The following is a 16,271-nucleotide window of genomic DNA, read 5'->3' as shown; positions in this document are numbered from 1 at the left end:
ATTTCTGGAACATGAGTGTGCTGGAGTGTTCTCATGCACTACACCATATATTGGAGCATTTTTTTTGCCCAGCTCTTCCTCCTATGTGAAGCACTTGCATCGAAAGAAATGCCATAACTAAACAGCGACTCAGGGAGGAACGTCCTTAAATTTCATCAATGGTAAACCAGAATTTTTATAAGTAGTTGGAACTGAACTGTGCTTAGGAGAAGGGTTTCAGCATCTGAATTAGCACATCTCTAAACCTGCTGTCCAGCAAGAAACAGAGGCTGAAGCCAACCAAATTTATTCTTCACTATCCTGAAAAACATAAGCTTACGGGTATTAAAACCACCCAATACAAAGTGTCCTAGAATCATAGAATTGTTTGATTTGGAAGGGACCCATAAAAGCCACCTAGTCCAAGTTCCCTGCAATGAACAGTTATCAGACACATAATTACTACCCATCTTTGTATACTCATAATGAATTCATTCCCATCTTTCTGTATCCACAATGAACTGTAGGATCTCTTTGAGCTCCCTCTTCTTGAATACAGGAACACCAGGTCCACCTAAGGGTGCCCCTAAAGGATTTTAGAGGCTCTGAGGTCCATAGGCAGGAAAAGACACAAGGGAGATATTTTCATGAGAATCAATAAAGGCTTCTTTTTATTTTAATTCCCTTTTTACATACATCTGTGGTTTGTCATTTTCCGCTCATTACTTTGGTCCGTACAGAAAGCAGAAGTGGAGGAATGTAAACCAAAATGTCTGCCTCACAACACACCCAAGGCAATGTCCTCGTAACATGTACAAAGAAATCACAGTTTTGCCCATTAGTTTTTCAGTCTTGTCCCTCCTCTGAAGTGAAACAAGGTTTTAAATCCACTTCAGTGAAATCAGGGGAGTGGGAGGGGGAAGAGCACGACCCAGCTCTTCTCCCTCCTGCTCATCCTAGGAAGAAAAGGAGCCAATATCCCACTGGAAAAAGCCTGGCAAACCACTGGGAATGGCCAAGTCCTTTTTCTAATGCCCACATCCCATCTCCTCTGGTGACCACCATGGTTTGTTCACCCTGAAGTTGCTGAGAAGCAGCAAGGATTTTTAGCAGCAGATCTGTCTCTTCATGCATGCCTCAGCTCATGCAAATGTCAAGAGTTTGACATCACGTTTTTGGACATGGGGGTGGGTGATGGTGCTTGGATGCACCTGACCTTCTTCTGCCACCAACTGCCTTTCCTCTTCCACCAGCTCTTCTTAAACCCAACCTGTCAAAATATTTCACGTCTATCAGCAAATATCTTCATGCTAATCCTTCCCTGGAGCCCTGGAGGAAGAGTGACTAATTTAGATAGAGAAAAATAAAAAGGTAAAAGCTCAGTCTGGCAGGAAACATCCAGCTCTATATTTAGAAGCGCTCATGCCTGTTGTAATGCTCTGTTTTAAGTGGATGCTGTTTCCCTGGTGAAGTCACTGTTTTGCCTTCTGTTTTAGGTACCCGAAGTCTACTCTGTTTGGAGAACATTCTTTGTTAAACTTGTTTTAAGTAGTTTCTCACATGGCCATTGTATCTCTTCTTCAGAGGACATAGACACAAGCATCTGGAAGCCCAGCACAAGCTCATCCCATCCATTTCAAACATTTTAATCCTATGCCTTTTTCCATCAAAATACCACGTCCCCACATGTAGAAGCCAACCCCAATGCAAAACCTAATGTTGGCATTTGTCAAGCATTTTGAGAGAGGCGACTGCTATTCAGACCACCATCTACCCCTTGATCTCTGCTTTCTGGTTTTGTAGCGCTACTGATTTAAAGCAAAAAGCCACCCTGAATTATGTGTGGTAGGCAAAGTCTTGGGGTGAGGTCATTTGTTTGAAAGTTTTTTCCTCCTGTGAATTGAAGAGTAAATCCCACTCCGTGGAAATCAATAGAAGTCTTGGAGTTGGTTTTCACGCTGTCATGATTTCATTCCATGTTGACACTGGCACATCTGTCTTGCTACCCACCACGCTGTTTGCCCAGAGCGAGGAATATAATCAAATACCATCACATTCTTTAGTCCACATGCAAAAAAAAAATCACAATTCCTAAGGTCAAAGAGAGAAGATTCTCTGTGGGACCCTGGAGAAATGGGTTTGACAACCAGGTTCTTGTGGTAAGATTACAATAATTTTTGTTTGTTTGGTTGGTTGGTTGTTTTTTTTTTCCCAAAGGAAAAAAGAAGGAAAAAGAGCCAGTGAGAATCAGGAAGAGAAATTTGCACAGAATTTGTTGAATCCCTCATTTGCTCTTTACACTTTCTGCTTACGAGGGAGTCTAATCATGCAACAGTGTCCAGCTCTGTTCAATCTATGCTGGATAGGGGGACCTGCCTGAAAAGAAGACAAACTTATAGGACTCCTTAATTACTGATGCTCATCTGGTTCAGCTCTTCCTTCCCTTTTCTTTTGTTCCTGGCTCCTGTGCAGTGTGCCAGACTGAGGTGATCTCCAGCCCAGCCCTGCCTCTCTGGAGTCTTGCAAATCTGTTCCAAATAAGGACAACATTTGTTGTGCTCTTGCAAATATTGCCTTTGGTTCCCTTTCAAAGCAACACTGCTGCCCATCAGTACTGATGCATTCAACCTGGTGGCAGTCCTGGTTAGGTACACACCAGAGAAAGGCAAGTCAAGAAACAGTTCTGCAAGTGCCCCCCAAAGCAACACTAATGGACCAACCTAGAGAAAGACACAGAAATCACATGAGCAGATGAGAGCATTAACATTAAAATAATCATAAACAGGAATATTTAACAACCATGTCAGATCTAAACACAAGCCCCTTGACAATGGAAATACGGTGTATGAGCTTTGCAGGTCATACTGAACAGCTCAAGACCTTCAATGAGCAAAACACGATCGAGTTCAGTTGTAGGCTGAAATTCTATGCCGAGGTCGGCAAACCTTCCCCTGGTCCGTGGGAAAGGTTTCACTGAACCTTACTTGATAGTCCTTTCAGTGCTCTCCTGTGACTTCCCTTAGCTTCTCACATTCTTTTTCCCACTTGCCTCCCAAATCCCGGCAACATGTTGACATTATCTTGAACTTTGAAACTGTGGGGCTACCTGAAACCTGAAAGCTGGCATGAAAACTTGAACTTCACGTGAATTAAAAAAAAAAAAAAGAAAGAAAAAAGAAGGGGCTAAGAAAAATCCCTACCAGCTGAAACAGCTGAGTATGGCTAAGTGACCACAGTGGGGAGAATAGAGTAATCTCGGCAGGCACAGATAAAACACAATATTTCGTGTGATGGCCGATGTCTTGGGTGTCATTTAATCCCAAACAGCAAGATGGGGGTCCAATTCTCAGCAGACAACTTCTGTAGTTAGAGTTGGAAGCTTTATTTTAATTCCATTATGCAAACTGTAAATGAATCCTGAACTGTGGTCCAGATTCAGATCTGTTTTGCCTTGGCATACGACCGAGTTAACTCAATTAACTTCAGAGGAACAGCTCCTGCCTTCTGCCAGTGAATATAAAATCAAGATCAGATCTGTTCCTGACTGTCCTGCCCTAGGGATTGGCTTCACATTACTCTATCCACTCGTTTTATCTGTTCTCTCCACCACAGAGGACTCCTCCTGCCAAGGAGAAGACAGAAAACCAGATACTCCATGGTAACCATCAGCACATTCAACAGAACATGATGAGATAAATAAAGAATGACTTATTATGACTTTTTTTCTTGTTTATCATCATTCTTAAACTTAAAGGAAGCTAGTCTAGTTCTTGCTCTTGGTTCACTTGTCTTAAAAATGCACCAAAAATAAAAGACTATATTGTCACATCAATGTTTCAGCTCTGTCAGGGTGCCACTGCTCTGCACCCAATGCAATGGAGATGATGCGATGAGGGTGTGGTACAGCTGATCTGAGCAAATTATGTTCCCATCCCGATGTTTCAGATTGGTTTTGATTCTGAGAGTTGAGATTGGCTTCGAGCCATTAAAAAGCCTGGATCTGCATCCAGGAAAAATGGAAAAAAGAAATTCTTAAAGGACTTCTTTAAATAAGTTTTAGGGGTTTCTTTTTCTAGGGCCAGGTTGGAAAGAAAGGAAAGTAAATGTAGAGAAAAACTCCAGCCAACCTGAATTTAGAATCATAGAATCATGGGATCATTAAGGTTGGAAAAGACCTCTAAGATCATCTAGTCCAACCACCAGCCCATCTCCATCATGCCCAATAAACCATGCCCCTAAAATCTGAGGGTAGAAGAGAAGAAGTGTCCACTCAGCAGAGATTATCAGCAGATGTCCTTCTTTTGGGCTTTTCTACCCACTAGGAAGAAGCAGTGACAAAGATCCAAGAAAGCTGCTGGTTCTATCTCCCCTGTTGCTCTGGAGCACCACCACCTAATGCTACAGGTGAGGTGGGGGACTGCTAGCACTGACAGAAGACCAAGTCTCAGTCTCAGATTCAACTGTTGGACTTTCAGTACATCTCTGCTCTAAAATCTTCAGAAGCACTTACAAATCAAGGAGAAGTCAGTGAAGATATTTACGAGCACTGAATAAAAAGTACTAGGGTTTGGAGATCCCCTGCTCACTATCAGCCTTCATACACAGACACCAAATAAACTCTGGGCTAATCACTAAATGAAGCTCACTAACAATACTTCTGGCTCAGACTTTCCAGGCAACATGTCATTATTGGAAAAACCACCAATATTTTAGTCTCCTTTAGCTAATCATGCGTCTTTGCAACAACCCACCTCTGCTTTCTTTTGCTCTCCCACCCTTAGATATGACCTAAGCTTAAGTTTTCATTTTGTGAGAGGCCATTAAAATAGTTTGAGTGGAACAGGGTGAGCCCAATAACTTTTATACAAATGAACTGCTGCCTCAAAACAATACGTTCCTTTGGGCCAACAGTATTTGCTGTCCTATAGGCTCAACCTCTCTCCTCTGTAGGCAAAAATAGGAGAGCTGCCTTCCAACGGACATCCACAGAGATGGACATCCCCCTTATTTTACTCACACCATTTTTGAAACATATTTTGAGGCAAATTTAGACTGCCCTGGCTGATCATGATGGAAATTTATTTATAGGGTCTTTTGCAAACCCATTTCCTTTACAGTTTAATATTTTTTCTCATTTCAGCATACTCTAGAGGAATGGGATATAAAATCTACTCTGTCTGGAGAGTCACACTGGATGCCTGAACACCTCCATAGCTTGCCAGGAATATCATATATGTCCATATATTTATGCTGCAGAATGTGGCAACCCGTCAGCAACAGAAGTAAAAATAATAATAAGAAAAAAATCAAACCTGTTCCATTATATTAAAAATAAATAAATACATCAATTCCCTAGACTTGCCTGAGAGTGCAACACGATTTCTCCCCCAGCAAGTGCTCTTAGTGGGAAAGTGGCACGGTGAAGACCTTCCTTAATCTGCTTGTGGCCTTAAAATAAATCTTCCTTACATGCTGAATGATTTACAGTTTGCAGCCACCAGAGCAATGCCCATTTGTGACAAAGGCTACATGGCTGAGGAGGCACACACCAAACCCTTAACCCCAAAGGCTGGAAAATGCTGCCCCAGATCATTTTCCTTTTGCTTCCTCTTACAGCCAAAATGTCACAAAATCCAGATAAAGCCCAAAAGAGAGGATGTGAACCATGATACTCCTGCGTAACTTTCTATGAGAAGGCACAGACGGGCTTTGGCAAACTCATGGGCAACAGTAGGTGGAAAAATGCACAGTTGTATAAGAAGCAACATTGCATATGAAAGGACTTCACAGGTTCATGCAACCTCTCCATTGAAGGTCAACTCTTAAAGTGCTTTCTCTTATTTCATGCAGTCCTATCTCAAGTGAAAGAAACACTGAAGAGAGTGAGAGATACAGATGAGTTGAGGACGTCCTTGTTATCAGTAATCCCACTTGCAGCTTTCAGTGAATTCTAGGAGGAAGTCATGCAGAAAAAATTAGCCCGTGAAAAAACAAGAAAACAAAACACACTGAGGTGCCTTAACTTTTTGAAAGACTGGACTCAGAAATCTAAAAGCTTTTAAGACAGTCACTGAATCCATCCAAACAATAAAAGGAATAAAAAACTGGAGATCTTCATGTTTAGTGTATTTTCAGTCTTTAAAAAACAAAAAATTCTTACCAGTTCTGTGGATGTTCTGCAGCTTTCATCCAATTGCCCACAAACAAATAAAGGAAGCCAGTCCCTAGCTGAGCAGTTCAATTTTTGGGAGAACTTTGTCAACTAATTTGGCTCTAATATGCATCAGACAAGATGCAGCAGAGTTGAGGAATGGTGAAGAAGGGGACAACACATGATCTCATCTGAACTAAGACAAAACAGTTTATAGAAGGTGTAAGAACAATTGTCTGCACAAATGCAGGCAAAGCAGAAATGATGAGGAGCTGCCAAAAGTCATCCTTAAGAAACACGAGTCCAAGAAACGTTAACATTTCTATGTCTATTCAGAAAGGAGGTAGATCAAGTAGAATTATTAGGATTATTAGCAGACTGAGCTGCTATGGGTGGGATAGATGAGGTGCAGGGCTGGGTACCACAAGATGAACCCGCCAGAGAGGGAGATTCCTGCCCAAGTCCAGCATCTCAGTGGCAACCAGTCCTGCATATTGCCAGCTGGTTTACAGGAAGGGAAGAAAAGGACATAAAGCTGACACCATGGAGGAAGGAAAGGTGGTGAAACAGAGGCAACCAGGTTTGTCAAGCCTTTGCCTCCCCTAGAAGTAAGCTTGAGGATGTCTCTCTGCCCATGTGTAAATCAGAAAGGATGGGAACTGTCACCCTGTAGAGGATTGGACCTTTGCATGGGGATAAAATGACATGGAATCATAGAGCCGTAGAATCAGTTGAGTTGGAAGGGACCCTTATTGGCCATCTAAGTCCAGCTCCCCTGTAAAGAACAGGGACAGATCTCAGCCCTGTCCTTGCAAGTGCCTGCATCTCCTGGTGAAGGAGAAAAGTGAAGGTGACCATATTCCATATCTAAACATTGTGGCTCTCTGCCCTTCCAGGACAAATGAAAACAGCCAATTTTGGTTTCTTCTCTGTTTCAAAGCACCATGGGTCTAATCTTTTCTTCTCAAAGAGAAAGTAGAGAATGTCCTTGGACCCTGGCTAATGCAGCACAGCCTATACACTCAGCCAACAGTGCAGTCTGCAATCAGCAGGAGAGGAGCAGACTTTGACATTACATTCTACCGTATCTTTAAAAGCAGAAGTATTCCCCTGTTATGGTATAGGCATTTTCCCTTTATTTTTCCTGAACACAAACACCAAGGAAAAAGAATCTATTGTGTATGATCAGTATTTGAAAAGATCAAGAAAAGATTTCTTCCCATGCACGTTCCTCGTGCATGTAAATTTTATCTACATTTAACATCAGTTCTTAAGCATTTATTCTCAACAATCTAGTGATGAATGCATTTCTGTTTATGAGGGATTTTGAATTTGTTTATAACTCGTTTTATGGGTTTTGCTAATTCCCTGAACTTTGCTAAGCAATTGCCAAACATGATATTAATCTTGAGTTCTCTGTAAGAAACACAAATAAACAGTGAGTCACTAGTGTTTTTGGTGTTTTGTTGGTGGCTTTTATTTTGTACGCCTTTTTGTTTTGTCCCATCAGTGAAATGATACCAAGTAATTCCTCCGAGTGAGAAAAAAAAAGGAAGATCATTGCATCTACTTGGCATGATTTAAGCACAACGTACTTCTGGAAGGGCAGAAAACCAGAGCCAGCATACTCAATGTGTTTCTCTCTCATTGGCAGCTCAGCCACACGGGATGCTGAATAACAGCTGTACACACTCTGGTAAGAACTTCTGCCCCTTTGATTCCCTCCTGAGGCTGTGCCAATGTCTGCGAGGAAAAGGCGAGCAGCGAGCAGAGCAGGGCTGACCCAGATTTCTGCAGAGCTCTCCATGCCAAACTTTCACTAGAGCTGACTTCTCTTGCAAGATTACTTAACCTCTCTGTAATACTACTGTTAGCATTGTTACTATTGCTCATAGAAGCAACAAGAACAATAAGAGAGCACGAGGAAAAGGAAAAAAAAAAAGGGTTATGCTTTGCAAACCCAATGTTGCAATAGCTGCCGTTTGGTGATGAATGGTTATGAGGAGTTTTGAGTTCTTTTGATGATACAAAATAAAGAAAAAAACCTGAACATCACAAATAAATACTGGCTTTTAAAGACTGGCTCATGTAGGTCTGCGGCTGTTTGAGAGGTGCTTCAGTGCCTTGCAGAGGATTGACTCTTAGCCACCACGCTCCCTACCAAGTCCAAATCAAAAACCCCGAGATGCGAAGGCAAGGAGGTTTGTTACTACACTGGGCTTCAACCTGAGAGGTTGCCTAAAGATGTGAGACACAGAAAACAAGTCAAGATCTCTAGGCTCACCCTGACCTCCTTCAGAATTTTGGAGAATTTAGTCCTTAATAAATATTCAGAGCTTGCAGTGTGAAGTGACTGGATGCATCTCAGAAGCGCTGGTTGGTATGCCACAGCAGACATACCTAAAGGATCAGGATAGATGGTAAGACATTCCATAGGCCCCACCTGCATCCTAAAAGACTTCTGCAAACTGCCCCAATGACTGATCTCTGTTCCATTTCAGTAACAGCCAGGTGAAGTAAAAAATACTTCAGCTTCTAGAAACTTGTCCAGAAGAAATAAAACAACCACGAGAGTCTGACTCTCAGACTGCAGCAAAGGAATAGTGACATAGGATGGGCTGAAGAGAGGATCCAGGCCAGCTCAACCAGAGTTTTTTCTTTGAGGAAGTGACAAGTTCGGACACCGTTCCTAATTTCCCATTAGTGTGAAATTCTGAATCATGCTTCAGAACTGGAAGAGACCTTTTCCTAGCTGCTCACCTGGTTGAAGTGTGAAGGAAAAACACTGTTGGCCAACAAGAGCCATATCTCTTTGTCATTGCTGAAGATATGAGTTGTGTCAAGAAACAACCTTTTGGCTCTCCTTGCAAAAAACCACCAGCAAGTCACAAAATACTCTGGTCTCTCTCTCTTGTTGGAATCAGGCATTTTATAGAATCATAGAATGGTTGGGTTGGAAGGGACCTTAAAGCCCATCCAGTTCCACCATGGACTGGTTGCCCCCCACCAGCTCAGTCTGCCTAGCACCCCATCCAGCTTGGCCTTGAGCACCTCCAGGGATGGAGCACCCACAGCTTCCCTGGGCAGCCTGTACCAGTGCCTCTCCAGTCTCTGATTAAAGATTTTCTTATGAACATCTAACCTAAATTTTCTTCTGCTCTTCCCTTCTCAGGCAATCCCAATATTTCCTCTTCTAAGCATCTCTGGGCAAAAACGGTGACTTTGGCTGAAATTATACTTAATCACACCAGCTAAGATGCTGTCCAGATGTCTGTATGTATGTGTGACTCATTTGAATGTCTTGACTACTAAGAATGGGAAAGAAAGAAGAAGCTCAGAAGGTGACTGTCCACGAGCCATCTCTGTGCTTACACCCAGCAGATTTTGCCCTTGAACTTCATGAAGGCAAGCTTGCCTGACTGTATCCAGCATCTTGTGTTTCATCTCATGAGTGTTTGGATTAGTGAGAAACAAGTAATTTAGAGGGGAGAATGAGAAGAAATGTGTAACTTTATAAGAACATTACTGGTGTCTGTTTCCATGAGCATCCACAAAGAGGGAGGCTGAGATAGCAACCTTCTGAGCTGATTTTAGCCACACACACACAAAGACACACAGTTGAAGATCTGCAAACGCTCTTCCCCATCTCAAACTGCCTGGGAGCAGGCAGAGTGGGCCCATCTCTACTGCTGAACCTGGAAGACTGAAAATGTCACACTAAAGATGTCACACATTCTGGTAACTGCATTTCCCATCTTAAAATTGCACTGTTTTCTGGCTTGCTATGATACTCAAGTCAAGGAAAGAAGAATGCAGTTTTTTGCCTTCATCTAGTGACCATGAGCTGTTAAACCTGCCCATCCCAGAGGAGCTTTTTGCCAAGGAGTGAGAATGCCCAAGGGAAGAACATGTCCCAAGTTGTACCAAGCTGTCCATGTTGAGAACTTGGCTGCAAGAATGGGCAGCTACGGTACCTGAAGGGCCTTGGTCATTCTCATGTGTGTTACCAGACAGATTCAAAAAGGAAAGAGCAAACCAAACCAAAGATACTGATGCCCAGGGTGGTTTGTACCCTTGCAAGAAGGTGACAACGTATGCTCCCTGCAGACTCTTGCTTTACTGGGTGAGATTCCCATCCTCCTTGGCTGCCCAAGTTTTCCAAGAAGTGAAAGGACCAGGTGCTGCTGTGCAACCCTCCCCACAAACTCTCAGTATCTCTGTTGTTCAGCAGGTAGAAAGGCCTGTGGATAGCCCTGCCTCCATTAGCACTGGGGAGACTTAGATCACTGGATATATGTGTGTGATCAAGCACTGGCCACATTGGTGGCTTTTTTTTTTTCCCATATAACTTAACCTCTCGTTCCACAGAACAGAGAAAAGGCATGGAAACCCTTGGCATCCATTGTGTGGCCTGATATTCTTTTGCCCACTAAATGCTCTCCTGGAACCCTTTTCATCCTTTTGTTTCTTCTCTTCTTCTCCTTACATCACTGTCTCTCTTTCTTCTTCAACAAGTACTGTGGGTCTGTCTCCATCATAAAGCCCAGAGCCATTCAGGTACTCTTCATCTTTGTTGTACTGCTCTGGTCCAGAAGAAGGCATAGAGTTTTCAGAAATAGAGCCATTTTTTACATAACCTGGTAAATTCCGGTGTCCATTGAGGGTCCCTGGTATAAGTCTTGTATTGAGATGAAGGGCAAGTGCCCCCCTCGTGGCTACATTTGTGATGCTGGTGTGGGAAACCATTGGTCCATAACTGTAGGTTGTGCTCCCACTTCGTGCTTTCCTTTTAAAATCAAGTGCTAATGTCCACCTGCTCCACGACTTCTTTATTTCTGCTTGGACCTGAGAAACAAGGGGGGAAAAAAGCATGAGTGGAAGGAGAAGGGGAGAGAGAGTCATCAGAAGGAGGTAATATCTGCATGGATGGGAACTCTCTGGAGGGTGAATCTTGGGTTTATGCTGCAGGACATAAGGAACTTATCTGTAGTTGCATTTCACTTTTAAATCCATAAACTTTGCCTACAGCAGCCTCACATTTGTCCAAGATCATAATTCAGCGTGCAATCACTGATCAGCTAAGTTTTTACTAAGCAGCCACAGAGGGAATTTAAAGGAACAAAGAGACAGCTCAAAAACAATCTGAAAACTAAAGCACATCACTTGAAGCAGAATAAAAAGATCAACAAAGCTTGGCCTAACAAAAGAGCTTGATGATTAAACAGCTATTCTATCAATCCACTTTTATTCCTGACACAGCTCTGATACTGAGTGGCACTAAACTGCACTTGTGCTGGGAAAAGGAAAAAAAAAACAACACTTTTTTCCCCATTAGCTACTTCCAGTGGTTCATCCATTGTTGCAGACTGATCTGTATGTCTTATACGTCCAAAAAGAATGTATGAATTTTTTGCGTGGATGGATAGATCTTTCAGTGAGTGCAAACTAGGGCTGCATCTCTAAAAAAAGAGGGGTACAGTGATGTGTATCCACCTTACCACTCACATTTGGAACTAGCTTAACAAAGGTAGGACATAATTAAGAAGCTTATGACACTTACCTCTCCATTGCAAAAACAGTATATGATGGCAACAAAAAATCCCTAGAATGAAAAAGAAATAGCACGTTAATGTTAATCAAAAGAACTGAGATGTAAGAAAACCATCTACATTTTTTTGTTGGCCAATAGTTTACCTAGATCTTGGTGGGGTCAGTGGCTATTTTATCCCATCTTCACCCAGCAGGAAATGTGGAAGTACATGAATGCAAGTTTTGTCCCCATCTCCTTTACAGTTTCTCTAAACTTTCATCTTCCCAGACCTACTGCTCACCTTTCATTATTCAGACCAGTTGACCATTATGATAGGTAGTAGAACAAAAGCCAAAAATTAACCTCTCAGGAAAGGCGTACAGTGACCATGCAACACAACTCTGCTTGCAGAGAGTTGCATATTCCTGCTGTTGCACCTTATATAGGTCCAGCCCCATAAATGAAACTGCGTATTGCTCAAACCTATAACTGAGGAATCAATTCACAGGACTGAAAGACAGCCTGGGAGAAGTAAATCTGAACAAATTTGAAACAACATATCTCTGGATCTCCACCAGCTTATGTCTAGTCTGGAGCTACATGATATTATGGGGCAAGTTATCTTTCAACAGCAACACACTAAACCTTTTTATGCTCCATTTTGCAAATATAAAATATACCCGCTGCTAAAATATTGTCAAATGATCTTGTGAATGAAATTTGGCATACCGTAAACACAACCCTGTTTCCAAAGAGAACATTCTGCACTCTCATTTCCCTCTTCTGTGTGTTGAATATCTCATAGTTTGTGTCCATAGTTTAACAGCTACAACACAGTTAACAGTTACCTGGAAAGAGTTGAACAGCATTTCATAGTGCATTTGAACTTGCCAAAGAATCCCTGACACATCTGTGTATGGCATAGCCATGAAAACAATATAGTGAACGCCAAACAGAGGCATAAGGACGAGGGTAGATTTCAGCAGCTTCCTGTAGCAATAAGGAAAGAGAAAGACACAAAGGAAGTCAGTGGATGGAATGAAACTCCCAGCCAGGCCAGTCCATCTCATACCTTGGGTGTCTGTCATGCATAATTTCATTCTGTCTTAACATGTGCCCTTGGCTAGTCCTGTATATCTTACATTTACAAAAGCATTGTGTCCATCTCCAGTTTAAAGCTATTTCTTCTCTTATGATGTGTGACACAACCCCATCCATCCTTCAGCACATCCCCCTCTCTACACATATGTCCCTATGGGATGCTGATGTAGGTACTGGAGATGAAGGCACCAAGACTTCTTTGTCTCAGACCATCCACTATTTTGGGAGAGGAACATGGGAAAGAAGGTGAAGGGGTGACATGGACCTAGACCACTGACTCCATCTGAACCTGTCTGGGCAGGAAGGTTGGACCAGATGATCTCAGCCTTTCTGTAATGCTGCAATTCTATCTAGCTTATTGAAGCAAGACATAAAGATCCACCTTGGGTTAGTGTCTTATGTGCAATAGCAGGGAGGGAAGTGTACCTAGGAGCAGAATCATGCCAAGAATCATACCAAGAGGATGCTGCAGAGGACAATGCAGGATTCTGCATCAGCAGAATCATACCAAGAGGATGGTGCAGCATGGGGTAAGGAGGAGATCATCACTCTTAGGAGGCATTTTGGACAGCAGTATTTCTAGAGGTGGTGGATGCCCTGTTTCTGGGGACATTCAAGGTCAGGCTGGATGGGGCTCCGAGCACCTGATTGAGCTCCCATTGCAGAGGAGTTGGACCAGACGGTCTTTAAGGTTCCCTTCCAACTCAGTGATTCTATGAGTCTATGATCCACTGGAAAGAATCACAGAATCACAGAATGGCCAGGGTTGGAAGGGACCTCAAGGATCATGAATCTCCATTGCCACATGCAGGGCCACCACCCTCCACATTTAATACTAGACCATATTGGTCTAGTTTACTAGCTCCCATTTGAAAGAGAAGTTCCATCTCAGCACATGACTTATAGCAAGGGGTAGGAGTGAACTACAATGAAGCCCTGAGTACTTGGCTGAGTTTGCTCCTGAGGGAACCAGCCTTGCCTGGAAGTGATGCTAATTGAAGGATTAAGCCTGCTGCCAAGAGTTACAGCAAGTCACTGAGTGCAGGCAACTATTGAGAGGGGTAGATATCACTACCAGAAACCCTGGTACCATCTCTGTCCAGGAACTGGAAACCACTGAGGGAATGTAAAACATTAAGGAGCAGGCCTCATCCAAACCATAATTAATAGCAAGCTTCAGCCAGGGATAAATAAATAAATAGATAAATCAGAGCTCTGACAGGGCAGCAAAGGAAAATGGAGAGATATTTTCCAGCCAAATCTCATTCCTGCTTCAGATGAAACATCTTGTGTTTGGAGAGTAAGATAGTAGCAGTGAGCTCATGGTTTGCAGCCCAAATCACTCTGTTCTTCCCCCTCAGTGTGCGTCCTGCTGGTCTGTCAGCTCAAGAGATGATGAGAAGCCCTGGGAGCTCTCAAGCAGCTGAGATAGCTGAGCAATCTGCTTTTTCTGTCCCATTTTGACTACGCTACAAATACCCTAAATTATCAAGAGAATAGAGCTGGCAGGGCAAAGGAAAACAAAACAAACAAGGAAATGACAGATTTCCAGCAAAGTTTCAGGAAGCACCCAGTGAAGGGCAGGTTTAACAAACAGACCATGTTTTAGAAAGCACAGGAGGGAAATAAGAAAAATAAATAAAATGGTACAAGTATTAGGGGCATCAACAGCATAAACAATGCTTTTATTTTTGCACTCTTGGTTCCATCCCAGCACAATCACTTCCAAACTGGCTGGAGGGACTGAACTCCTCTCTATACTACAAGGCAAGTCCCATGGGTTGGATTGGAGAAGTTTAGGAGAGGTTTAAATGGCTGCTGATCATTCTGCATTACACAGAAGATGACATTCTTCTTGCCTTGTTTTGGGTGTCTACAGTATCTTCAGCTGAACCGACCACCCTGGGCTCTCTCTGTAGTTTAGTGGGGAAGCAGGGACTTTGACCCAAAACATGAGGAGGGTTTGTGGCTCACCTGTACTGTTGTCGTGAGTCACACCTCCCTGCATTTGTTTCCCGTAGCTTGGTTGCTAGGACTCTGATAATATTGATAAAAAGAATAAAATTTACCTGGAAGAGGAAGAAAAAGAAACAATGACAAAATATAATAGACATTCAGTCAGTGCTCATGTTGTCCATTCAGTGTCTCCCTCAAATGAGTCAAAGGGCTGTGGCATGCAATGACCTTGTGACTATGCTGTGTAGGAGCTGGAAGATCTTCTCCTATGCCAGAAAAAACCTCCCCAGGAAATACCCAGTAGTTGGTGGGTGGGATTACTTCAGCTATGTTTAATTCAAAGGGTTGTGAGGGAGAGCAATGGCCTTCTCCACGAAAGTGCAGGCATCCCAAATGAAAACACTGACATATGAACCATCCAGCCTGGGCTGCCTTTCGCATGAAGGTGGCTTGCAACTCTGTATGGGCCATTTTTATGGCCTTATGAACTTCTCAGTTTGAGTTTGGTGTCCAGGGAGCAAAGTGAAATTTGGTTATATTTGTCCCTTACAGTCAACCCAAGAATAAGGTTGTCTTAGGCTGAAAGAAGTATTAGAATGATGTTTTTCCATGTTTCCATGCACATAAATAAAGAAGATTGAGGAAACTGCATCATGTAGAAGACACAGAGTAGGCATGACTAGATATGATAGCTCAAGAACACAGAAGGGCAATATAACTACAGGGAGATTTTTGAGGGATTCCTGGCTTTTTGGATGTCCTTGAGGTTTGGCTTCACTGGGGCCAGGATTATGCCTGCTGTTGCCCCAGACACATTTGTTCTTGGTGACGTGGTGAGCCACATGCAGAGCCATTGTGTAAGCACCTATATGGCTGCATATTGCTGGGCTAATGCTGATGCCTATGGGCTTCTCTGGGGGTTCACAGCAATTAGTTGACTTCTCAGATAACAATACAGCAGCATTTCAAGGAAACAAATTACCATGCCACACACAGAGGCTCATAGTTCTACACCAGAAGGGATTATTGTGGACCTCTAGTTTGATCTCCTGCAAAATACAGCCCATAAGACCTCCTTGTATTCATTTTGGTTTGAGCTACAGCAGATCTGGGCTTCAGTGTTTCCATGACGGAGATCCTACCACAACCATGGGAAGTAGTTCCAATGGTTAATTATCCTCGCTGTTAAAACAAGTAGTTCCCTGAACAGCTGAATGAACATGGCCTGGTTTGCTATGGCTTTGTATTCTGTGGTTGGATTCTTTCTCCTTTAACGAGGTGCAAGTTCATTTCAAACAGCTCTCCTCTGTGTTAAAAAGGAGTATAGTCACATTACACCCTTTTCCTTGATGGGGCATTAGTAGAATTTCTCTCCTGTATCTATTTGACTGTTTTCATGAGGTTTGTGGGAATTTAACATCTATGCAACCCCATTTGGTTAGAATTTACGGACTGGCAGAAGGGTTCTGAGAGAGGGATGGGTAAACCATAGGCAGAGAAGCACACAGCCTACAGGCACATACAATTCATTTTCATTGGAGACCAGTGTTAAAA

The 16,271-nt window shown here is 42.8% G+C and overlaps 1 protein-coding gene across 4 annotated transcripts in view; it reads right to left on the bottom strand.

Moving 5' to 3' along the window:
* Positions 1-621: 621 nt before the first annotated feature.
* Positions 622-16,271, bottom strand: part of PTH1R (parathyroid hormone 1 receptor) — a 110,025-nt gene continuing 94,375 nt past the window's right edge. For all 4 annotated transcript variants that reach the window (XM_010712289.3, XM_019616202.2, XM_031553829.1 and 1 more), the window contains exons 10-13: positions 14,736-14,830; positions 12,509-12,650; positions 11,691-11,732; positions 622-10,975 (exon numbers count right to left, since the gene is read on the bottom strand). In XM_010712289.3, the coding sequence (XP_010710591.1) occupies positions 10,613-10,975; positions 11,691-11,732; positions 12,509-12,650; positions 14,736-14,830 (642 nt within the window). In that variant the 3' untranslated portion in view covers positions 622-10,612. The remainder of the gene's footprint in view (positions 10,976-11,690; positions 11,733-12,508; positions 12,651-14,735; positions 14,831-16,271) is intronic.

The sequence above is a fragment of the Meleagris gallopavo genome, chromosome 6, assembly GCF_000146605.3.
Source record: "Meleagris gallopavo isolate NT-WF06-2002-E0010 breed Aviagen turkey brand Nicholas breeding stock chromosome 6, Turkey_5.1, whole genome shotgun sequence".
In the NCBI taxonomy this organism is placed as follows: Eukaryota; Metazoa; Chordata; class Aves; order Galliformes; family Phasianidae; genus Meleagris; species Meleagris gallopavo.
The sequence above is the reverse complement of the archived record's forward strand: the minus strand, read 5'-3'. Positions and strand labels throughout refer to the sequence as shown.